Below are 22,367 nucleotides of genomic sequence, written 5' to 3' on the forward strand. Positions count from 1 at the left end.
AAGCGTGGCCCAACATGCTGGAGGAACTCAACAGCACTGGATGGAAGGCAGGTGGATTCTCCCCCATGACAGAGCTGTCACAGGTCATTCTTCTGTTTTCTCTGAACTCCTCAGCACAGTGCAGCCTTCCCCAAGTCATACCCAGTACAAGCTATCGCTCCTACCAGGCAGTGCACACCCACAATCTGCTGTGTCTTCCAGTGCACGTGCAGTAACAGTCAATACTGCGTGGTGAGCGTTCGGTGCAAGACTAAAGATACGACATGCATCACTAATTGACATGCCAGTTTGTTTGTCTTATCTAAAACTAGAGGGCCGCGGAATCAGCCAAACTGCTGATGTTATTCGGAGGGGTTTATAGGATCTTGCATGGGTGTCTGGTTTCACAGACCCTGTATAGCATTAATCTTAGTTTCATCTTCAGGTAAATAAAAAGGTTAGGGCTAATGGATGTCTGTGAAAACACACAGTAGTCTTGTAAATAAAATACCTAGGCTACTTTGTTCCTTCCTGTGCAAGTCAAGTCACAGTCTAAAAATACAATCTTCTAGTGGCAAGAACCCCCCACGCTGCAATGCCCAACTCTGACCTGCGCTTTACAGCAGGGTCTGGAACATTGAGCCAAATCTGATTCTTGATTTGTAAAAACAAACAAACAGCACAATAGTATGAAATCTTATTTATTTTACTATATTTAATTCAATTACATCAATATGACACTTCCTATTCACCAAACAACAAATGAGAAGCATACACTTTGTATTCCTCAAGAGGGTTGGAAATAAGATTCCTGTTGCATAGCAGTCTGATCCATGCCTGGTTTTACTAGGAGCTGGCTAAGACACATCTGAGCTACCTACACACTGTGGCTAACCAAGCTTGCAGTAAAGCATAGAATTGGTGGAGCTGCTATTTCCATCCCTGATCAAGTTAAACTATTTAAGGCAATATAAAGACTTCAAACTGTATGTGCATACTGTGGCACGCCTCTGTAAGCAGCGCATACTAGTGCAAAAAAGATAGGAGAAGAAATCAAACAGACTCCCTCGGAATGACTACACAGGACGTACGTGGAAGGTCAGTTCCCAATTCAGGAGACGCGATTCACAATAATTAAATAAAACTGGTACTGACCGATTTCAACGGGTAAGTGCGCTGCACCGCGGTGTTACTGTAAAGGTCCTCTACGCATGAAGCAGGCAACAACACCAATGCACACATCAACGTGTTTGTATGCAAACATCAACGCAGAAAACTACTTACAGATATATCGGGAACTACTGTATGTCAAAGCAAAGATCCGTGCAGTGTTGTATGCACGTGTGCATTAGATTGTAAACTACATTGCTCGTTCATATATACCACTGTAACGTTACTGGTACAAAAACATATACATACACACATAAAGAAAGAAAGGCATCGCCTCGCCTATATGTTGCATTGGTTGTGTGCAGTCTGTGTGACATGCATGACGTTAGTAAAGCTCTTTCCTCTTCCCCTGTACTGAAACCCCCTCGTTTTCTTTTCTCTGATCCATTTGCTAAACGGAATCCCGGTTTCAACGCGATGTATGTATACCGGCGTCGTGTCGTTTTATTTCTCCTCCAATGCAATCATAATATAATGCAACGGCTTGCAGCATCCAAATGGTCGCCTGACTGACTGCTGTACTATATCCGTACACCACAAAACAGAGGAACCCTTCAAACAGAATTAAACAATACGTTACATTAAAACCGGCGTCCGATCATTAACCAAACACTCGCACCATTTATTACACTGCATTCTACAGAAGGGTGGGGGGTCGAGAGAGAGAGAGAGAGAGAGAGAGAGAGAGTCGGGTACTTAGTACATTAGAAAATGGATGCGATTACATTATTAAAACCCCAAATCCCACCTCGTAAAATAACCCAACCTAGTGCTAATATGTAGCGGCAGTGTTTATCACAGGCGCGTTGGCACAACGGGGACTGTTCGCAGCAAGAAAATAACAACCCATGCGGATCAGATGGTTATTATATTTGATAAAGCCTGAGGCGAGCCATCCACTGTTGTTTGTGTTTGTTTTTGTTATCCCTCGAACAAGACAGCAAATGCCAATCTGTTTTGCAATGTGTGTGTGTGTGTGTTTATATTATATTACATACTGGAAGAAAAACAGATGCACACAATGACATTGTATTGGTATTATTTTTTATTTTTCTCAAATCGGATGCATAACACAAGCGTTTTTTCTCCCTTGCTCTGTCTGTTTTTATGATATTGAATTCCTAGTGTGGTGCTGCGTACGATCTCCCTTTCTCTCAGTCTTTTTCGATCGCTCTATCAATGCATGTTCTATATAATAATAATAATAATAATAATAATAATAATAATAATATGCAATACGAAGCTGATGTTTTCATCGTCCCCACAGCCCCTTTCCTAACCCCCTCCTGCACCCCGACTCCCGGCCACTCCAGCCCTGCCCCCCCGGTCCCCTAACGCTCCCCTCATCCGAGTCCGCTTTGCTTACCTGCTCGTCGAATCGGCTGATCACGGCCTGAACCCATTCCACGGGTTTATGCGCCGCCATGGCCGGCCGAAGAGAGCCGGGGTGGGTTTACTGCGACTCCCAAACAGAAGAGGTTCTTTTTTATTATTATTTATTTTTTTCCCTACAGTTTATTCTTCACTCTTTAATCCTTATCGGAAACCGCTGTTGGAAACTAGACGGGGGTGGGGGTAGGGGAGGGCTGGTTCTTATTATGATGGTTATTATTATGATTAGTATTTTTTTTTTTTCAGACCCCACAATGCCGCCATGATACCAACCGGAAGTTTGATTCCTCCTTTCCAGTGAAGCTCGAATGAGAGCGAGCGGCAGAGCAGCAGAGAGCGAGCGCCGAGGGGCCGCCAGTGCGCCTGCGCGGCTCGGGGGTTCGAGACAGAGAAGCGAGGCTTGTTCCATTAATGAAACCAGCGCGGGCGAAAGAAGTCCTTCACAGACTAGCAGTGATGTCATTCTTTTTACAGAGCTATGACATTTTCAATGGGTGGGGTTCACGGATAGGGTTTAGAACTGCACAAGCGGCAGCTAGTACGTTCTTTTTGGCTGTTTAGATATTGCAATGATGTCATTACAAATCGAGGCAGCATTTTTCTATGTGGAGCATATATATAATAATAATATATATATATAATAATAATAATAATGCATGTAATGCAAAAATCAAAGAATATATATATATATGCTTTGTTTTTTGCATTACATCATTACATGCATTATTATTATTATTATTATTATTATTATTATTATTATTATTATTATTATTATTATTATTGATGGTACTGTCGATGTCATTGCAGAGGCAGGCTTTTTCAATGGCGTTGTATGTACTCTGTGTGTGCGAGAGAGCGTGTGGTGGGGGCTGGGTATTTTTTATTTTTCCTAATGTTGTGTACGAGACAAGATGAGTCTTTTCGCTGTCCTATCGCGGCCCCTCCCCCTTAGCTGGGATAAGAACAGACAAACAAACTGGGAAGGGTTTTTTTGGGGGGGGGGGGGGGGGGGGGGCGGTGATGTCATTTATGAATGAAACCGAGCCACTGAGAAGTGGCTGAAAAAAAAAATACTGTAAAGTAGATTCTAATTTCCTGCAGCCTAAATAATATAGGCTACGGATAACACAATGCCGTTAAAGATGAAAACAGGATACCGAGTGCGACGAGAGGAGCCTACACACCAATACACACCAACAGACTGCCTCTGAGAATCTGCAGCACGGGCAGTGCGAATCTGCGTGTATTTATTTGACGGCTTATGAAACAATTGTCCGTTCTGCACGTCGTGTCTATGCATAAAGACTCACTGTAGGTCCCCATGCATTTCTTATTACGCACCCTCCCATCACATTATTCAATAAACACATCAGAACAATTCTATAGGGACCTCTGGATGAAACACTGTAGTCCAGAAACCAGACATACAACCAATACTTCCTGGATCTCTTTTTTTACTGTCTCTAGCGAAGCCCCTTTATCTGGCACCAACACTGAGAATGAAATGCATTTCCTGTGCAGCAGGTATGAGTCCACTGCTCTGACACCACCGAAAGGAAGTTTCGTGTATCAGGTGGGGCTCTATACCTGTTGCACACGTGTGGCAGTAATGTAACCCGGACTGGACCAAAGTGAAAGGGCAGAGGCTAGTTTCCGTCAGAGGAAAGGTGTCATTGAAAGCCCCTAGGTGGACCAGAGCGTTGGTTTGATTACGTTTTAGGGGGCATGTTTTATAGAACGTAACTCGCCGTTGTCACAGCTGGCCCTCGGTTGAAACCACACCCTCGTCCCGCCATAAGTCCCTTCGTCTTATGGTAATTAGACTAACCAAACTGAAAATTAACGACCGAAAAATTAGGGGCTTGAGAGAGAAAACAGTTAAGGGGATGAAAGCACACCAAATGACTCTTGGAAACAGGAGTCAAATTGACTGTTAGGTGCACAGAATCACAATTTTGATAGTTCCGCACACCGTGACGGGTGAAAAGCCGGTGTATTGATTACTGAAACACGCACATACCGTATATTAACCGACTTATCAATTATAATGAACAGGGGAAGTGCATCCGTGCTTAATGCACAGACCCATAACTTAACCATTCATATATACATCTGGTTTGCAATTGTGCTAGTTATTGATCATTACATCCAATACAGGCACCACTCTGACTTGGTTCACCCACTCCCTGTGCAATTTCTACCAGCACAGGCTTTTACAATTCCCATACACTAAACCTCATTGCAACGGACAGCTGCAGCTGCCTCGCTTTGCTGGTGCAAGGGTGCCCCTAGCGGTGAACGGTGAAAGGTGCTCCTCATTGAGAAGGTGGGCTTGTGTATTTGTGCTGTCATCACAAGACCGTTCATGGCAAAGCACTGATTCCAGCCTTTCCCTTTGGGGAGCCTGAAGAAAAACGTGAATGGAGGAAATCCATGGAATTTAATGTGGGAGAGAACAGGCGGTGAAGCACGCGGCAGAACCGCCATTGAAAAAAAATATATAAGTGGAACATCTATTAACGGAGCTGTGAAAATGCTTATGCCGTCATGAAAAAGCAAAGAATGATTCTTTTTGTATTTATTTGTCGTTATTATATCTATATTTCTTAAATATCATTTTGGCAGAACACGAAAGGGATGGTGCATATTTTGTTTATACTTCGTTTTATTTTCTATAATAACGTTATTTAATTTATTGAAGTATGTTTTTTTAAATTAATAAATAATGCAATAAACGGCCAACACACACAGAAAAAAAACGATTAAAGGCAAGAAAGACAATAAAACAAGACCAAACCATAACCGTATATGTACTTAACCATGAGAAATGTATATGTGTGTTAAACACAATTAAAAATGTAGATATACATGGGCTTAATCCAGTTCAATTTAATGAACTTGAATTGGTACAGCTTTATTTAAAGGAACATTATACTGTGCATAGTTTACCTTGGTTTGCCATGTTTATTAACGCACTTTACTGTACCTCACTGGTTTTTACAGTCCCTGCCTGTGCTTTACAGTGCTTTCAGCATGCTCTTATACACGTTGCTGTGATTTTACCGTGATAAACTTTCACAAGGGAACCACTCTATCCAGAATTGTAAGATTCGGTTGCCTCAACCTAGCTCTCGTTCTTCTCAGTCCTTATCTTCTTTGATGTACACTGTGAAAGGCAGCAGTTAGATGTGAGGCCACCAGATGTCGCCACAAACCACAACAACCGATTGGACAAAACCCACAGGACGCGTAACCCCTTTACGCATGAATTATTGAAAAACAGCTGACAAAATAGTTTTGGACACATAATTCTCATTGCAAATGCGTTCCATAGTTTTCCCATTGCTTGATGTGGTCTACCACTAGCATCCATATAAAGAACATACGTGTTTTATTTCCGTCCCCATATGAGGTCTCCATGTATGAAAAGGGTTAGTGACAGCAATTGCATTTAGCCAGTGGTTCCGTGGTATTTAGGTTACACGATCAACTGCAAACACACACTAGTAAACGTATGCAACAGTATAGCAAAGTGCGACACACACACACACACACACACACACACACACACACACACACACGTGTATACTGTATTTTGTAATGTAGATGCTGTAGCATCTGAATAATGTCAAGGTAGTGCTTCGCTGTTCTTGTCCGGGGGGCATTGACCTTTCGTGTCCGTGGGTTCATCTGGAGGAAAATAACTCTCTGTGCCACGCCCACCTGCTTGCAAGATGTAAGGTGGAGCGTGGTGTGTTCCCCTAACTGCCTGCTCACTGCAGTCGAATCAGCTTCAGACTGGAACTGCAAGGATGACTGACAGCCTCGGGGAGTGACAGGTCGCGGCTCAGTGTACAGGCATTGGGTATGACATTGAGTACATGTACAGCTATAGCTGAAAGTTCACTGGGGGTCAGCATTCACATCAAAGCTCAAAGCAGTATAAATGCGCAGTCTACAGTATTTCAGGTTTAACCAAAGCGGCAAAAAGTAAACACGAAACGAAGCAAGGGAGGCTGTGTGGTCCAGTGGTTAAAGAAATGGGCTTGTAACCAGGAGGTCCCCGGTTCAAATCCACCTCAACCACTGACTCATTGTGTGATCCTGAGCAAGTCACTTAACCTCCTTGTGCTCCGTCTTTCAGGTGAGACATAGTTAAGTGACTCTGCAGCTGATGCATAGTTCACACACCCTAGTCGTCGCCTTGGATAAAGGCGTCTGCTAAATAAACAAATAATAATAATAATAAGCAAAGTGGACGCTTATTGGACGGCTTAATAAACAAAACACAGAGCATGTGACGCTTCATCCATTCAACCTCTTCTCCACAGATAAGGTCATTACCGTACCATCGCAAAAAATAGGCGCACTCACTAGTGACTCATAGGCGAGTAAGTTGAACTGATTTGAGATTTAAATTATCAAACGACACCAGAATACATTTTTCCAGTTATAGCTAAAATACCATACCAAAGTCTCCAAGGTCAGTTTTACACACCTTCAATTTATTTTATCTATTTTACTCCAGTGAAACAATCGACCGCGTATAAGAATGGGCCTATGTGTGTGGTTATACGGTAGTCGGTCTCTATGGAAGCAGTAGTGACGTATTTTTCTACCACGCCCATCTCGACGTCTGGTTAAAGCATCCAGTCAGCGGCCATATTAACTCAGTATAGAGTAGCACTGTGTATGGAAGCGTAGTCGGTGTATTACTAGGTGTGCTTTTGTAATTCGTTTATTGTATTTTGCTGGTGCTTCCAATAAACTGACATCTTTTTTTGGGACCTGTATCGGTTTAAGGAACACACGGAATAGCCAGTTTGTTTTGTAGTCTGGTTTTGTTTTCTCTCTCAACAGGACTCTAACGGTCGCTGCGCGAGAGGGATTTCTTGTGGTTTTTGGACAGTAGCAAACACAGGACACGGGTTCCTTTCCCGGCTCGTTTTTACAGACGTGGACTTCAATAAAAATATATATATATTTTTTTTTTACTTGTAGTTTTTTTTTTCAAAGCACCCAGTCCCAATTTAGATGGCAAGCTTCCCAGATTTTGTAAACGAAAATGAAATAGGTACGTTTATTATTATTATTATTATTATTATTATTATTATTTTAACCTTTGCTTTTGGACCTTTGGTTGACCAATACTATTGTTAAATACTTTTTGTCGAATGGATCTTTGATGAAAAAACGAACTAGTATTTGTCATACAGTGATTTGACTTTAAATGTATTTTCGCAGTAGCGGCTGATGGTAAGTGATCATTGATCTTTGCTAACTGCTTGGTTTTGCTTCACCGTATTGTGTTGTACTGGTTACGAATTCAGCACCGACTGCCATTGACGACGCTAATTTCACCACACGAACACACCGGGCTAACCCCCCTCTCCTCCCACAGTCGTGACACGAGTCTGGCAAGTTTTAAATTAGATTTTCACAGCCTGTCCCGAGCCACTGAGTCATAATCGGGTGTAGGTTTAGTCCTTTGTCTCCGTGCAAAACACCTCGTTACAAAATACTGCACATACAATGTTATTCAATGACAGTAATTTAATTTGTTTTGTATAAAGCTTTATTTTAGGTGTTTTAACTTTGTTGCCGACTCGTGAAGACCCCGTTGAAACGCGATATGTAGAAAATTAACTCGGGACTAAAGAGTGACACTTACACGAGAACACTGATTCAATGATAGCGTGTTTATTATTATTATTATTATTATTATTATTATTATTATTATTATTATTATTGTTATTATTACTTGCGAAAAGCATGTTGTGTGTAATTTTAAAATAAATAGTACAATGTTTTATTCTTTCAAATCTCGCTTCTTAAAAGTATTTTAAGCCACATGTGCACAAGGAAGGTAGGAATTTCCTATCTGAGTGGACTTGGAACTTTGCCCGTCTCCCATCCAACGCGACTCAAAAATAAACAAAGAATGGAATACAACAGGTCTAAAAATGATTCTGGAAATAGTCATGTCGGATAAGGCGAGCATTTATCAATAATAGTAATTTATGCAATTTCTGTTTTTTTCTTTCGGGAGGGGTGTATCTCTTCCCTCCCCGCCCCCTCGTGCATTGGACATTCACAAGAAAAGCACAGACATGAAGCATTAGGTTTTGATATCCATTACCACATATAGAAACATTGGCAATGTATAAAGAAACACTAAGTAAATACCAAGGTATGAAACCGAATCCTGCTTTTAATACCAGACACGCCCTTAAAACATAATGACTGGACTAATGTGTTACAATTTTATTTTTATATAACTAATCAATTTCTAAACATAAACTGGTATACAACAGTCTGCATCTAAACACTTATCACTACGTTTTTAAAATAACTAAAAAAATGGCTCATTTTGAAGAACACACCTCTGGGAATAACTCATGGGTCATTGTTGTGAAAGTTTTGAAGACTGATTATTGTTTTGCCTGAGTTTATAAAACTGAACAGTAATGACGTGCTCAGTCCCTATATTAAATTACACATTCAGAACAAATTGACCTGACCTTATCTGTTTGTTGAAGACTCTGCTTCCTGCCCCTTCCACCCAGAAATATCTTAACATTTGTATTTATTTTATTTGTCCCCAGCTAAGTCCTGGTTCGTCGGAGAGCTTTTGACACCGTCCGCCCCCTTTGACCAGAAGTCTGGCCGGGAAACCTGGACTGTCTCTTTCGCTCCGGACGGTTCTTATTTTGCTTGGTCTCAGGGTCACCGCATTGTCAGGCTCATTCCCTGGTCCCAATGCCTGAACAATTTGTAAGCATGTCTATTATCTCCAGGAACTAGGTCTAGCTTGTCTAAATACCACTAGATTTCAGTTTTCTGTCTAAGGTGTTGTAATGTTTTATGCAAGTTTCGGGGCCCAGTGAACAGCCCAGCATTCTGTTTGTTACCTCATATGACTAAAAAGAGTGCTGTGTTCTACCATACTACCCCAGAAACATCGCTTAGGGTTAGTGTACAAATTAGTAGCAATTAATTAAAACACTGTATTATACTGTATATAAGGTGGGCGAGTTGAAATTTGGCAGGCATTCAGTTCATCGCATGTTGATGTTATAAAGGCAAGTGCTGGATTGGTCAAGTTTCCAGCCACACTTTGCTGTGTACTCAATAGAGCTATTCATTCTTTTTTGCACTTGGCAACAAATGCTGCTGTTTTCAGCTTGTAATCCAAAAGCTGAAAGTCCACGAATCTTGAAATAATGTGTCACTATTTGTAAGGTGACAGGTCACTTATCCAATGTCCCTTTTGAACAGTGCAACGCTTCACACACAGTAAGAGCACGTGGCTGCTTGTATCTGGGATAGCAACCTTAGTCGGCTTCATTGAGCCCTTTTCAATCCTATCAGCAGTCTTGTGGCTGCTGAAGCGACCTTTCATTGCTTTTGTTAACTTTTTTTTTTTTACATAGTTTCTTTATCATTATATAGTGTACTGTATTGTGTGGTTATAGTAACTGTTGTACATTTTTTTGTGGAGTCTTTAAATTAGTTTTAATGTATCTCAATAATACTGAATTGGAGTTTGTTAGGCACGATGTGTAGTAATGTAAACTTCTGTGTGTGTCTGCCCCATTGCAGTACGCTTGATGGCACTGTCATTAACAATGTGGGTGACAGAAGGCTGTCCACACAGAACAGCGATGGGCAGCAGAAGAATATTCCCCGGGAGCACACTATTGACTGTGGAGACGTTGTCTGGGGCCTGGCGTTTGGCTCATCTGTGCCAGAGAAACAAAGCCGCTGTGCCAATATAGAATGGCATCGCTTCAAGTTTGGACAGGACCAGCTGCTGCTAGCAACAGGGCTCAACAATGGGCGCATCAAGATCTGGGATGTATATACAGGTATATCATTTCTTTCTGTCTCCAATATAATTGAAGTGCGAAAGCTGTAACCATTTTTTGCTGTTGTCCCATATTGAATTTTCTTTTTGAGAGGAAGAGAAAGTTTTAATGTTACGACCAGTGCTTCACAAAAGCTGTACATTTCCATGATGTGGTGTTATGAATCACTTGCTGACAATGCAAAAAATGTAAATGTTAAAATAGTATGAGGAAATGACATTTCTGTAGAAGGTAAAGAGACTGCATTGCTTACCATGTTTAAACTGCGCTCCCTGGTTGGTTTCCTGTTTTTGTCAGTTATATGGATTTTATAATTCTAGTGATTTCCTAATGAGTTGAAACGGCCCATGCTGACGTCCAGAGTGTTTGTTTAAATGTGAATGCGAGGCTGTTTTGTTAATGGCTCTGAAAGGTGGGCTCTGTGTATTGAAGTGAGTAGTCTCCCGCTGTACAAGCTGCACCGGAGTTAATGTTTACCCTGCCCTTCCATTTCGTGAAGCAGACTTCAATAAATCCCCTAATGGAGTTGTTTAATATTTCAGTAGTGGATTCTTTGTATGTGCTTTATTTTATCTATAAAAAACAGAGCAATCTGAGGTTTGGGATAAATAGGCAACCTGTAAAATCTAACAGTCATAAGAATAAAGGTACAAAGTAGAGCCAGTTGGAGGTCTCTTTTGACATCTGACTATGATCCAAGCAAACATGCATCACTTGGCCTCCATGTTGGCAGGTATCCAGTATTACTGTTTAATAGCTGTTGAGTAACTTTACTGGTTTGTGTTGTGCACGAAGGGGCAGGTCCCAGAAGTTTTCCATGATTGGCTGTAAAAGTTGCGTTTGTCGGAGGCGGTTTTTGGGTTTGGTTAATTTTGGTTGAAACCTAAGGAACGATAATTGACTTCAATAGAATTTAGTTTCAACGCTTCATGAAAACATGTGAGGAAATTGGCCAGTCCCATTTCTTATTTTCAAAATGCATATACAGAAAATATGTAACTGGCTTTTTTTTCTTATTTTTCTCTTTGACACTTCTCATTTAAATACTTTCTGACTATTTGTTAATTTCCCTAATCACTGTGCCAATAGGGGTAAAACAAAACAAAAAAAAACTGGCTAAGACTAGACTTTGGGTCTTTGATATCAAACTCCTATCTTGGTGTTTCTTGGCTCGACTAGCTATATAACCTTTTGTTAGGGTAGGAGTTGAAAAATATAATTTTAAATGGTGGTTTATGAAGATTAGATGCCCTTGGATTATCCCATATCCAGTAGAGTGTAAAGCTGTAAACCTACTGTTAGCCAACCAAACTGCTGATAACCTCTCATTACTAAACAATTACTTTTTGAGTTCAGTGCACATAAAAAATGCACATACCTTGCTGTACAGGTAACAAACCCAGAGGCCTACTTTGCAATAGATATGCTTGTTAGTGGTAGGATTATCTGAAATGTATGTTGAGGGAAATCCTGTTGCAACATATAGTTTAACAAAAGGATTAGTGTCATCCCAAGACACCTATGCATATTTTTCATAAAACTACTCCCCAAAACTTGGCACGGTACAGCAATCGCACATGAATTCCGTGTGAAAGGTTTATCCCATGTTTCAACAAGCAGTTTTCTTTGAGGGATGTTTGAACTGTGTATACAATGTGTATTTTTTTTTTTTTTTGTGTGTAATTCTGTTTAGGTAAACTGTTGCTAAATTTGATGGATCACACTGAAGTGGTGCGTGACCTGACTTTTGCCCCGGATGGAAGCCTTATTTTAGTATCTGCCTCCCGAGATAAAACCCTGAGGGTTTGGGACCTTAAAGACGATGGTAAGTTGCACAATTTGAGTTGCATGGATTTCAAGCATGACTGGTTATTCAACTACTGTAGAACTGGATACTGAAAATGTGTGCATACTGAAAATATGATCTATATGACACACCACTTTCTGATTTTTTTATTTATTTTTTTAAATCAAGATTAATCTACCATACCCCCTTTGATAACACATTCCAAAACATACCTATTCAATGCGTTTCCATGTCTTCATTTTTCTTTAATGGTTCGGTGTTGCTGTTCAGACAAGTATAACGTCTCTAGGTTCAGTTGGAATAAAGTGCATTATTCCACTATCTAGTCTTTTGCAGGTTTTTGTTTAGAGATGCCATGTAAAGCTATGTCTAGCTAGCAACCCCATGACATGCGCAGCTCTGTATGAATGCTGTTCAAGCATGAATGTATTTTCTTGTTTTACAGGAAACATGATAAAAGTGCTGAGAGGACACCAGAGTTGGGTGTATTGCTCTGCTTTCTCTCCCGATTCCTCTGTTCTGTGCTCTGTAGGCGCTAGTAAAGCGGTAAGCATTTAAGTTCCCTTTTCCTTTCTACGAGTTCAGTGCTATGTTTGCATAATATTCTTCTAATGAAATCCAAATATAGTGCTTAATGTTGCTCCGTGTCCTGTTCACAATCCTGCTTGCAGGTTGTTGTTGTTTGTTTGCCTTTGTATTACAATATGCATGCAAACTGTAGTAATATTAAAGTTTGATGGTTACTGTATCCCATCTATTAAAATAGATTGCCCGTTTTAAATTGGAGAGCCTGCACCATCTGACTAGATTTGAAAAAAAAAAAAAAAAAAAGAAATTGTAAAAGTGGAACTGTGTACCATCAAAAAATAATTGTTTGGAATGAGTTATAATACTGTCTGGAATACAACATCTGTATAAAACATGTACTGCTTTTTTTTTGTGTGTGAATATTAGTAACTTATTACTATGAGAAATAAGTTGTCAACTATACAAATTTACCTTGAGGTCATAGCAATAATTCTTCAAATAAAGATACTTTCAGTTTCATAGCTGTATTTTGTTATGATGCTTTCGATCAGATGTTGGCATTAGAAATTATGAGCAGATTTGTGTATTATAGCTGAAGTATTATATTCTCCTATTGCCCTGTTATTGTGGCCAGAAACACACAGATTTGCTATAATTTGGTGGACAATTGAGTTCAGTTGATGTTGGACTTCTACCCACAGTCCTGAAACACGAAGCAGCTGTAGACCCCACCACCACGGAATTTGACCCAAGGTCATTTAAAAGATTTTTCACATTAGAAAATAACCTGCCGTCTTTATCGCCTCTCCTTATGGCCCGGAGGAGTTGAGTGACTGTGGTATTCTGTTTCTGCACTGTGCTGTGTAGTGCACACACACTGTGGAGGTGCAGCATGGGGAAGCCTTGCTCTGCACCTCCCTGTTCTAGTAGATCTAGCCTGTGTGGTTGAATAATTGATCACCCCAAACAACATTGCTGAACAAGTGCAGTGCAGTAGGGTAGACGGATCTTTGAGTGTTACAAGCAGCCCAGGTTTCTGCTCCAATCGGCTCCTAAAAGTACTCTCTCTTTTTAAATAGAGCTGCATTGTTTTCCAGTGCACATAAAAGGCAGTTCTCAAGACAACGAGTCTGAGCTTTACTATTCCTTGGATATCCACTTGGACCAGTGCTTCCATGGTCGCACAGGTCAAGTTTGTCTTTTTTAGAACATGTGTAGAACAAAAAAACAGCTGTAGATGCCACACAGCAGCTGTGATGATGCAACACCAGGCAACTGTTGCAGTTAGTTTCAGGCAACAGTTATTGTCAGTTTGATTTAAGCCACTGTTAATTGCTTAAGAATATCACCCATAACTTCAACAGCTGCCAGAAAAAGTTGCTCGTAAAGTTAATCTCCCCAATTCAGCACAGTTAAATAGATTTATAATTAAGACAGTCTGTAAACTTATTTTTTCATTGTGTTTTACACAATGATTTTTTTTTATTTATTTTGTTATGTTTTTCCATAAGTGTCTTGCTTTCCCTGTCACAGGTGGTGGCAGCAATATGTGGTGTGATTGAGGTTTTGATGGGAGCGCCACGCTCACGTAGAGTAGCGGGTGCAGAAAGAGTGGCATTTCCGGCTACCAGGCTTGGGACGAGCTTGCCCATACAAGGAGGTAGCCTTGCTTCTGACAGTAAGGCTTACTGTACGTAGGTGCTGGTTGATGTCCACTTCTTTTTTTTTTTTTTTCCTAAACACATTCTGCCCTCCCCTTAAAACTACTACTGGCTTGCACATACAGATCTGTCTGCTGTCAGGCAAACTAGATTAGATTACTCAATGAATGATTTATTCGTATCTTTTAATAGTTTGAAAGTATGTCAAATCTAGAATTTCTTGACCTCCCACCCCTCCCCATGCTCTGTTTCATTTAATGTCTAAGAGCTTGAATGAGAAATCTTAACAGTGTAGTTCACACTTGTTAGAATAGAGAGGAACTCCCTAGTACGGTCTGATCTGAGACATTTTGGTTTTAAACACTGATGGCCACATGTTCTTGCAAAGCTTTTTTTTTTTTTTTAATCTAATAATGTAACTTGGTTATGAATGGCTCAGGTCTTTCTAAACGCAATACAAACACAAAAGGGTTCTTTGTCCTTCAGTAAACTGTTTCAATTTTTATCATCTCTGCAGTTGATCTGCTTCATAAAAACTGTGTAATTAGGCCACCGTTTTGTTCCAGTGATGTTGACCAAAGTGCTCCAAGTTGAACTGGCCAAAATCACTTTAGCTTCCATGTTTTGATCACCAAGGACAGACGTTTTGATACAATTTACAACTTATTTTGGTATAGATTGCATGGTATAATATTAAAGGTGCCAGGTCCTTTTTTGTTTTTTAAACATAAAAATCCCATTTTAAGGCTTGAAAAGCTAATTCTTTTTACCAGCATGTGGCTGTCCTCTACATTAACATTGGGAGGTGGCTGACACACTTCGCTGCTGCATGGACAGTAACTGCCATTTGTGTGGCAATGTTTATTTTGTAGAAAAATTAACAGCTGCAGTAATGCAAGCAGTCAACTGAGAAAGGGCCCTATTCATTACTTATTATTCATTATTCTAATATAGGAGGAGGATGAGGAGTCTCCTCAGTAAAGGCATGAGTACCTAAGCAAGTTCAGACAGAAGTTACATTGGTGTTGACATGTATATAATGTGGCAGGTGTAGGAATTGTAGTTAAACATTTTGGGCTAGATTTGCTTAACTTTTGCTCAGTTTTAACAATCACTGTAGATGATAAAATTAACAGGTGCTGATTTCGCAATGAAAGTTGCATGCTTGAATTGTGTGTTTGCCAGAGGCTTGTTCCTTTTGGCCATCAAATGTTTTTTTCTCTTGCAGTATCTGTTTCTCTTCGTAGGCTCCCGCTGCCTGGGCGAGCTTACTGTAATCACAAGTGATCTAACACTTTGACAGGGGATACCACTGGAGTAACAATAGGTTACCTTAAGTTACTTGTTTGTATATATATTTTTTTCTAAACTTTCTGTAGTTTGAGGGGGGGGGTTAGTAACTGTATTCATTCCTTTTTAAAAATAAAGAAATACTTTATATATAGTTTGGTTTAACAACTGATCTTTTAAACAATTTATAAACCCAACTGTTAAGAGAAAAAAGATACGCTTTTGTGCATTTAAAAAAAAAAAAAAAAAAGTTTCTTGGCATGTTTGTTTAACACTTAACTGTTGTGGCACTGAGCATATTTTAGTCCCATCTTTAAATTCAGATGAAGTTTTTTTAAATTTGTAAATGACTGGTTTAGATTTTACATTAATTAATTATTTCATTGAAAATGTTATGTTGTCAGCTTGGAGGCAGTAGGTTATAACAGCCCTGTGTTCATTGCAGGTGTTCCTGTGGGACATGGATACATACACCATGATCCGCAAGCTGGAAGGTCATCATAATGATGTAGTGTCTTGTGAATTTTCTCCCGATGGGGCCTTATTGGCAACGGCTTCTTATGACACACGTGTTCTAGTCTGGGATCCTTGTACTGGCAGCGTGTTGTTTGAGTTTGGGTAAGATGACTTGCAGAGAGTTGACCCCTTAATAATGTTTTGCAAAAAATAAAAACCCGGTTTATGCATCTAGAATAGTCTTTAGTACCTGGACCCCTGTAACAGATTATACTGGGTTCACTGTTAAATTGCAATCTAATACTGTGGTTTTAATCGTGGCTTAATTTTGTTTTTGTTTTTTCTTCAGACACCTGTTCCCTCCTCCAACTCTTATATTTGCTGGAGGGGAGAATGACCGCTGGGTGAGGTCTGTCTCATTCTGTCACGACGGACAGAGCATTGCCAGTATTGCTGATGATAGGTAAGAAGTGACAATCCAGTTTATTCACTGATTTTTTTAAACCTTTTTAACATAAAATCCATTTGACATGATGATTGATAAATGGACTGTGTCTTTAACCTTTAACACACAAATAAGCATCCTTTGCTACCCCCCAACCCTTATTAAAAAGCAAAACTGGAATCTTTTGTGGATATGCAGAAAGCAGTAATGTACCATTTCTGAAGTACAGATCATGCATCCGCTTGTATTAGGCGAAGTATAAGTATTTAATCCACTCTCTTAATGAGATTTCCTTGAATGGGGGCCGTGGCAGGGCAAAGCCCTGCCGTAATGAAATGTGTGGGAAGTACTAGGTTGGCAGGGAGGAGGTTAAATTCCTCCCTGTCAAAACATGTGGGAATGTGGCTGGAGCTGTAAATTGAATTAATAATTAATTGGGCTCCAGTCACAGGTGTATAAAAAGGGTGATCACGGGTGTTAAGTTTGAATTAATGTTGGTGTTAGAGGTGGAGGTTTGGGTTTTGTGTGCAGCATGTTGAGTTAAATAGAGAAGTGTTGTTGGTGTTCAGGGGAGTTTTATGAAGCTCTGTTTCATTGCAAGCAGCGGCCCAGCCTGAAACCCCGGTATTTCCAGTATATGCACTGTTTTGTTTAAATGTTTGTCTTGTCCACCGCGTCACTGTTTGGTTTTGTCTCTGTCTTTTTGTTTGTTTTATTATTTGTGATTAAACTGGCGCATTAGCGCATCGCTGCAGCTTTCCTTGTCTGAGTCTCTATACCTGCCGGTAACAACTTGGCCCTGTCACAGGGGCTTATAAAGCAATTTTTAAATTGTACAAACTGGTGGCAGGTTGTTTTTATTGTTAAACAGTAGTGGGTACTGTAATGTTTAATAATGAATACTCACAGCATTACTATTTTGAATGCATTTGTCTGGAAGTTACTGCTGAGATTCTAATTATACATAAAAAAAAGAAAAAAAAAACTTGCTGTTAATCGGTAGATATGTTAAATGACAATTATAAACTAATAAAATAAAAGGTTAAGGGTTAATGATCTGTGTAAGGTTCTGTACAGTTTCTCTAGAAAGTAAAACTACAGCTTCTCTCTGGCTTCATTTCCTTTGTTTAAAAATGAAGGATTCTTGCATGTTGGTGCTTGTCCAAATGTGAGTTAGCTGTTTCTGGGGCCCTGTGGGGATTTATCACATGCTGTTCACATGATGGCAATAAATCACTTTTAGTCCTCCAGATTCTGTCTCGTTTGGATTAGAACACTGCAGATCATAAACTGAGCCAGTTTTTTGTTTTTTGTGAAATGGCTGACATGAAAATCTGTTAATAATCAACCCCCCCCACCCACCCCAATGAAATGTGTATAGCTTGCAATTACTTTTTTTTTTAATGTAGGCAATCCAATCAATTGAAAGTTTTGTAATGTAAAGTTTTACTTTAACTGAAGTCAAATGTAACCGTTATCTGTAATGGAAATAGTGTCCTGAGAAAAAGCTTGTGAACTTGAAACCAGTATGTTGTGTCTGTAACCGGAAGGACGGTGCATATACAGACTCCTCCTTTATGTATGTAACTTGTTTGTGATTCAGATAGCAATAACTTGTTTTTTTCTATTTTCAGATTAATAAGGTTCTGGAATATTGAACAGAAGTCTCCACAAGCCATTGCCCCTCTGAGTAATGGGCTGTGTTGTGCCTTTTCAATTGATGGCAGCGTTTTAGCTGCTGGGTGAGTTTAAGAGAACTTTAATAAAACCAACAAAAAACTACCAGTTGCTCCTATTTGTAAAACGGGATTATGGAAAATTGTACTCTGGGGGAGGGGACTGGGAGAGACGGACCTGTCTCAGGAATATGATATTATAATAAGATTGTATATGTAAATACATTTATACTATAATATTGCTTAGTAATTGTGTAATGTAATATGTATATAATGTTAAAGCCTTGCTTTTGTTTGTTCTGTTCCCTTTTAGGACTCGTGACGGCAGCGTTTACTTCTGGGCCACGCCTCGGATCATCTCCAGTCTCCAGCACTTGTGCCGCATGGCAATCCGGAGAGTGATGTCCACGGACGAGGTCAAGAAGCTGCCTGTCCCAGACAGAGTGATGGACTTTCTGTCTTACAGGATTATGTGAAAGAAATAAGCTGAATTGCACGCTGTTTACCAATGAAATTCCTTAAACTGAAAATGTGCTGTTTCTAAACCCTATGCTGTGAGTTTGATACATTGTATTGTCCTTGTTTGAAGTCCTCCAGGATAATATGTGTAGATCTGAACCTTGCAAAGCACTGGAGGGCCTCATTTTCACTTTTCTTTTTGCTATTTATCAGTCAGTGCACTTATTTCTTTGTTCTTTAGAGATGAATAAACACCTCCTAAGCAGACCCAATTTGTTTCTGTGTTAGAAAATCTGTGAAGACAATAGTGTGTGTATAAAAAGCCAATATTTTTCAATTTCTTTTGTGGTTCAAGCTGATTTACAAACTGGTGTTTGTGTATATATAGCTTTTGTGTTCTGCTTTGTAGTATGAGGGAACTCGCTGTGCTGTAAAGACAGTGAGATTGGTGTAACACTCACAAGAAGCAAGACTTCAGCACTTATTCTGTGCACTGGGATTTCAATGTATTTGAGCAGGTCAAAAAAGCACATTTATTTTTGTAAATGTATTTTTTTCCCTCATACAGTTGAAAAGCTGTAAAGTGAGATTTGTATTGAATTCAGTTTACAGCATCGGCAATGCTAGTTGGACAAATAGTTTTGACCATTGTGGCTGATGCCAATGGCCTTCTATGATCAGTGGTTTTTTTTGTTATTAAAGGTTTGATCTGCTTTAAAACTTGACAAACTATTGATGGTAAATAAGGTGCTGCAGGTGTTGTGGTTTTTTTGTATTTTTTATAATGTATTTCTTTCACTTTTTGAATATTTATGTATCCAAGCCTGTTTGTACATGTACTGTGAATGATAACATGTTCCTGCACAAATGCATGGAGTAGACACATCTTGCAGCTTGTTTATTTGTAAATGGGTTAGAACTGCAGTATATAACCCCACCAGTTGCTCCAGTCATGTTGGGATTGTTATGAATGATTTATCATATTTGGTGGGATTTTATGGTCCGGTAACTGCCAAAGTTAAAGCAAGATGCTTTAACCATTGTGTATCTGTACTTGCAGGTATAAAAATGAATGTATCATTGTGGGGGTTATTTTCCATTTTTTCTTCAGTATTTTCTTCAAAGACCTTGTTAAATTCTTAAGCTTGTTTATTTGTGACTTTCATTCTCATATTTTTTTTGTGAGGTGTGTTTTTTTTTTTTTTTTTTTTTTTGATGAACCTGTTTGGCTGCACAAAGTATTTCTCATTTTTATTTTTCTTCTACATACTGTTAGTTCTGTCGTAATTTTAATGTTATAGGTTTAAATATTGGGGGAAGGTTAAATATACATGGCTTTATCATGAACACTTCTAGAAGCTTCCATTTCAAGAGATATACAAAGATGTTTGCAGCATAGTTTGATTGACCAGTAATGTTAATATAGCCAGTAAAAGTTTTAGAATCTGTCACCCATTCAAGATTATTGAAGAAAGTCAAGATGTAAAATCTTACAATCTTGGTTATTGCAAAGGAGTTGTTGCAAAATAACTGTAGTATTTATATCCTTGGCAGGAGTTGTGTATGCAACCAACATCTTGAACTGTCCCACAATCTGCTCTGTTTCTACATAAAATCTCTTGCCACACTTCATCTGACACATCAGGTTGGAGTTGGTTTTGAGAGCTAACTGTCAAATATGGGTTTGTTAAATGTTTTTCAAGGATAGTGTTAGTTGAAGGCGTCTGTCTATTCCTGTCCTAAACTGCAAATAGAAACAATGTGACTTTTGAGGAGCTTAATCTTCGGATAAACGGTGTTCACACTAAAGCTGTTGCTGGCAGCAAAATCTAGTTTTCTAAAAGTTTATTTTGTCATTGGAGTCAAATGAAGATTTACCAGTTTTTTTTTTATTTTACTTTCATTTTAAAAACCAAGACAATGGCTCTGCGTTAACTGCTCATTCTTGTCTCATTTAGCCTTGAAGAAAGCTACACATCCAAAGCTCTGCCCTATAACCCATTTTTCTTCCAGTATCTCCTCCTGCCTGTTGCACCCATGACGTTCCATAACATTGTAACATTGTCAACACAGCATGCAAGCTTGCAGCATTTCATAAAGGTTATGTTTAGGTCAGCTGTGTATATATTTAGTAGTTTTTGCAGATGTTAGGGTATCCACTTTTTTTTGTTGTTGTCAAGCAGCTGTATTCTCAAAGTGGGTGGCGATGTTGAATGTTTAGAAGACAAACTGTAATGTATGCATTTCCATATAATGTAAATGACTAACTAATTCAGCAATAAGGAACTTTACATTATAAAGTCTTGTTGAAATTAAACTTGTTAGTTTTTCTAATATTGCTACCACCGTTGTTGTGTTTTCTAGTCATGGTTGAAAGACTACCCTTTGACAGCTGATAAAATATTTTCAGTGCAGTCTACTAAAACGAAATGTGCATAGAGCTACATCTATTTGCATTGAGCTCAGGTAAGCTGATCCCACTGGTGTTTGGTGATGAAGGACAGCGTGCAATGTGTGTGCCCAAGCCTTGGCATAATGCAGGATCATACTGACACAAATCGCAGAGCAAAACGGTCAAACCCTGGTACGGAGGATGTCATGAATGTAACCCCAGGCTGTGAGATTGCCTTACTGCTCCCTCACTCACTCGTAACATGATGCTGTAAATGAACCAATATATTTAGCACTGAAAAGGGCAGGTGTTGCCAGTGTCTATGAAGTGTTCCTAGAAGAGAGACAGCTGACATCAGTAACTTGACTGATTCGGGGGGGGGGGGGTATCAAGGCTCCCCTAGAGCACTGTTTGACATATACATATATCTGTTTTACATTGTGTAAATATTAATAAACATAAATATTATTTATATACCTGAAACAGTAATCTGTATACATCTCTTATATCAAATATGCCCAGAACCTGTACACATGGCATTTCTTTACCCAATCATCAACCACACATTAAAAGCTGTTTACATTAGATAGCAAGGCAATATTGAAACACGATTTTTAGTTGTTTGTGTAATGTTAAGTAAGAGCCTGATTAAAATCGCATGCACTTATGTAGCATATCATTCACTCAGGAACTGGACTGGCTGATATTTCAGGTCTGGAGTTTAACCAGTGGAGCAAACTGCCAGTTTAATAACAATTAGAGACACTTGCCATAACACTGTCAACAGGGTTCAACCCAGGACAGCGCTGGTAATCCCAGAATGTTTCAGACAGGCGTCAACTGAGTCAGGTGGACATGGTGGAAAGAACTGCTTTCACTAGCTCTGGGGGGTCAGAAGGTTAAAGTATGAAGTTAATTTTCTATCTTCTCGCTGATGCACCTATTGTGCAGTGCCAATAGGCTGTTCTCAAAACTGCCTCTTCATGGTCTACAGCAGGGCTTCCCAACCCTGCTCCCAGGGACCCCCTGTGTGCTGCTTTTCATTCCAACTCAGCTCTCAATTACTTAACTAGACCCTTAATTGAACTGATCATTTGCTTAATTAGACCTTTTGTTTTCAGCTCTTAAACAGTTGCACAGTTCAAGTTGCTTATAAAATGTTACAGCGAACTAGAAATCTGCAACTGTTTAAGAGCTGGAAACAAGTAAAAAGGTCTAAACACATTATTAGTTCAATTAAGGGT

The 22,367-nt window shown here is 39.4% G+C and overlaps 2 protein-coding genes across 14 annotated transcripts in view; one reads left to right on the forward strand and one right to left on the reverse strand.

Moving 5' to 3' along the window:
- Positions 1 to 2,693, reverse strand: part of LOC117429835 (neurofibromin) — a 69,462-nt gene extending 66,769 nt beyond the window's left edge. For 7 of the 13 annotated variants that reach the window (XM_034049707.3, XM_058997883.1, XM_058997882.1 and 4 more), the window contains exon 1: positions 2,516 to 2,692. In XM_034049707.3, coding sequence (XP_033905598.2) covers positions 2,516 to 2,575 — 60 coding nt within the window. In that variant the 5' untranslated portion in view covers positions 2,576 to 2,692. Of the gene's footprint in view, positions 1 to 2,515 lie in introns of all 13 variants that reach the window. The other 6 variants (XM_058997881.1, XM_058997880.1, XM_034049699.3 and 3 more) reach the window with 3 other exon arrangements.
- A 4,510-nt stretch (positions 2,694 to 7,203) lies between these two features.
- On the forward strand, positions 7,204 to 21,065 carry LOC117430551 (WD repeat and SOCS box-containing protein 1-like). Its single transcript, XM_034050671.3, has 9 exons — positions 7,204 to 7,615; positions 9,147 to 9,315; positions 10,144 to 10,409; positions 12,103 to 12,234; positions 12,662 to 12,762; positions 16,141 to 16,313; positions 16,501 to 16,614; positions 18,231 to 18,338; positions 18,586 to 21,065. Exons 1-9 carry the CDS (start codon positions 7,576 to 7,578, stop codon positions 18,746 to 18,748), a joined length of 1,266 nt encoding a protein of 421 aa, XP_033906562.3. The 5' UTR covers positions 7,204 to 7,575; the 3' UTR covers positions 18,749 to 21,065.
- Positions 21,066 to 22,367: the final 1,302 nt, after the last annotated feature.

The sequence above is a fragment of the Acipenser ruthenus genome, chromosome 24 (genome assembly GCF_902713425.1).
Source record: "Acipenser ruthenus chromosome 24, fAciRut3.2 maternal haplotype, whole genome shotgun sequence".
Taxonomy (NCBI): Eukaryota; Metazoa; Chordata; class Actinopteri; order Acipenseriformes; family Acipenseridae; genus Acipenser; species Acipenser ruthenus.

What these genes read in the sequence shown, in the direction of transcription:
- LOC117430551 (XM_034050671.3), top strand. Translation starts at nt 7,576, where the DNA reads ATGGCAAGCTTCCCAGATTTTGTAAACGAAAATGAAATAG. An exon ending in GATCTGGGATGTATATACAG is followed by an intron (nt 10,410 to 12,102) that starts GTATATCATTTC and finishes AATTCTGTTTAG; the next exon opens with GTAAACTGTTGCTAAATTTG. An exon ending in CTGTAGGCGCTAGTAAAGCG is followed by an intron (nt 12,763 to 16,140) that starts GTAAGCATTTAA and finishes TGTTCATTGCAG; the next exon opens with GTGTTCCTGTGGGACATGGA.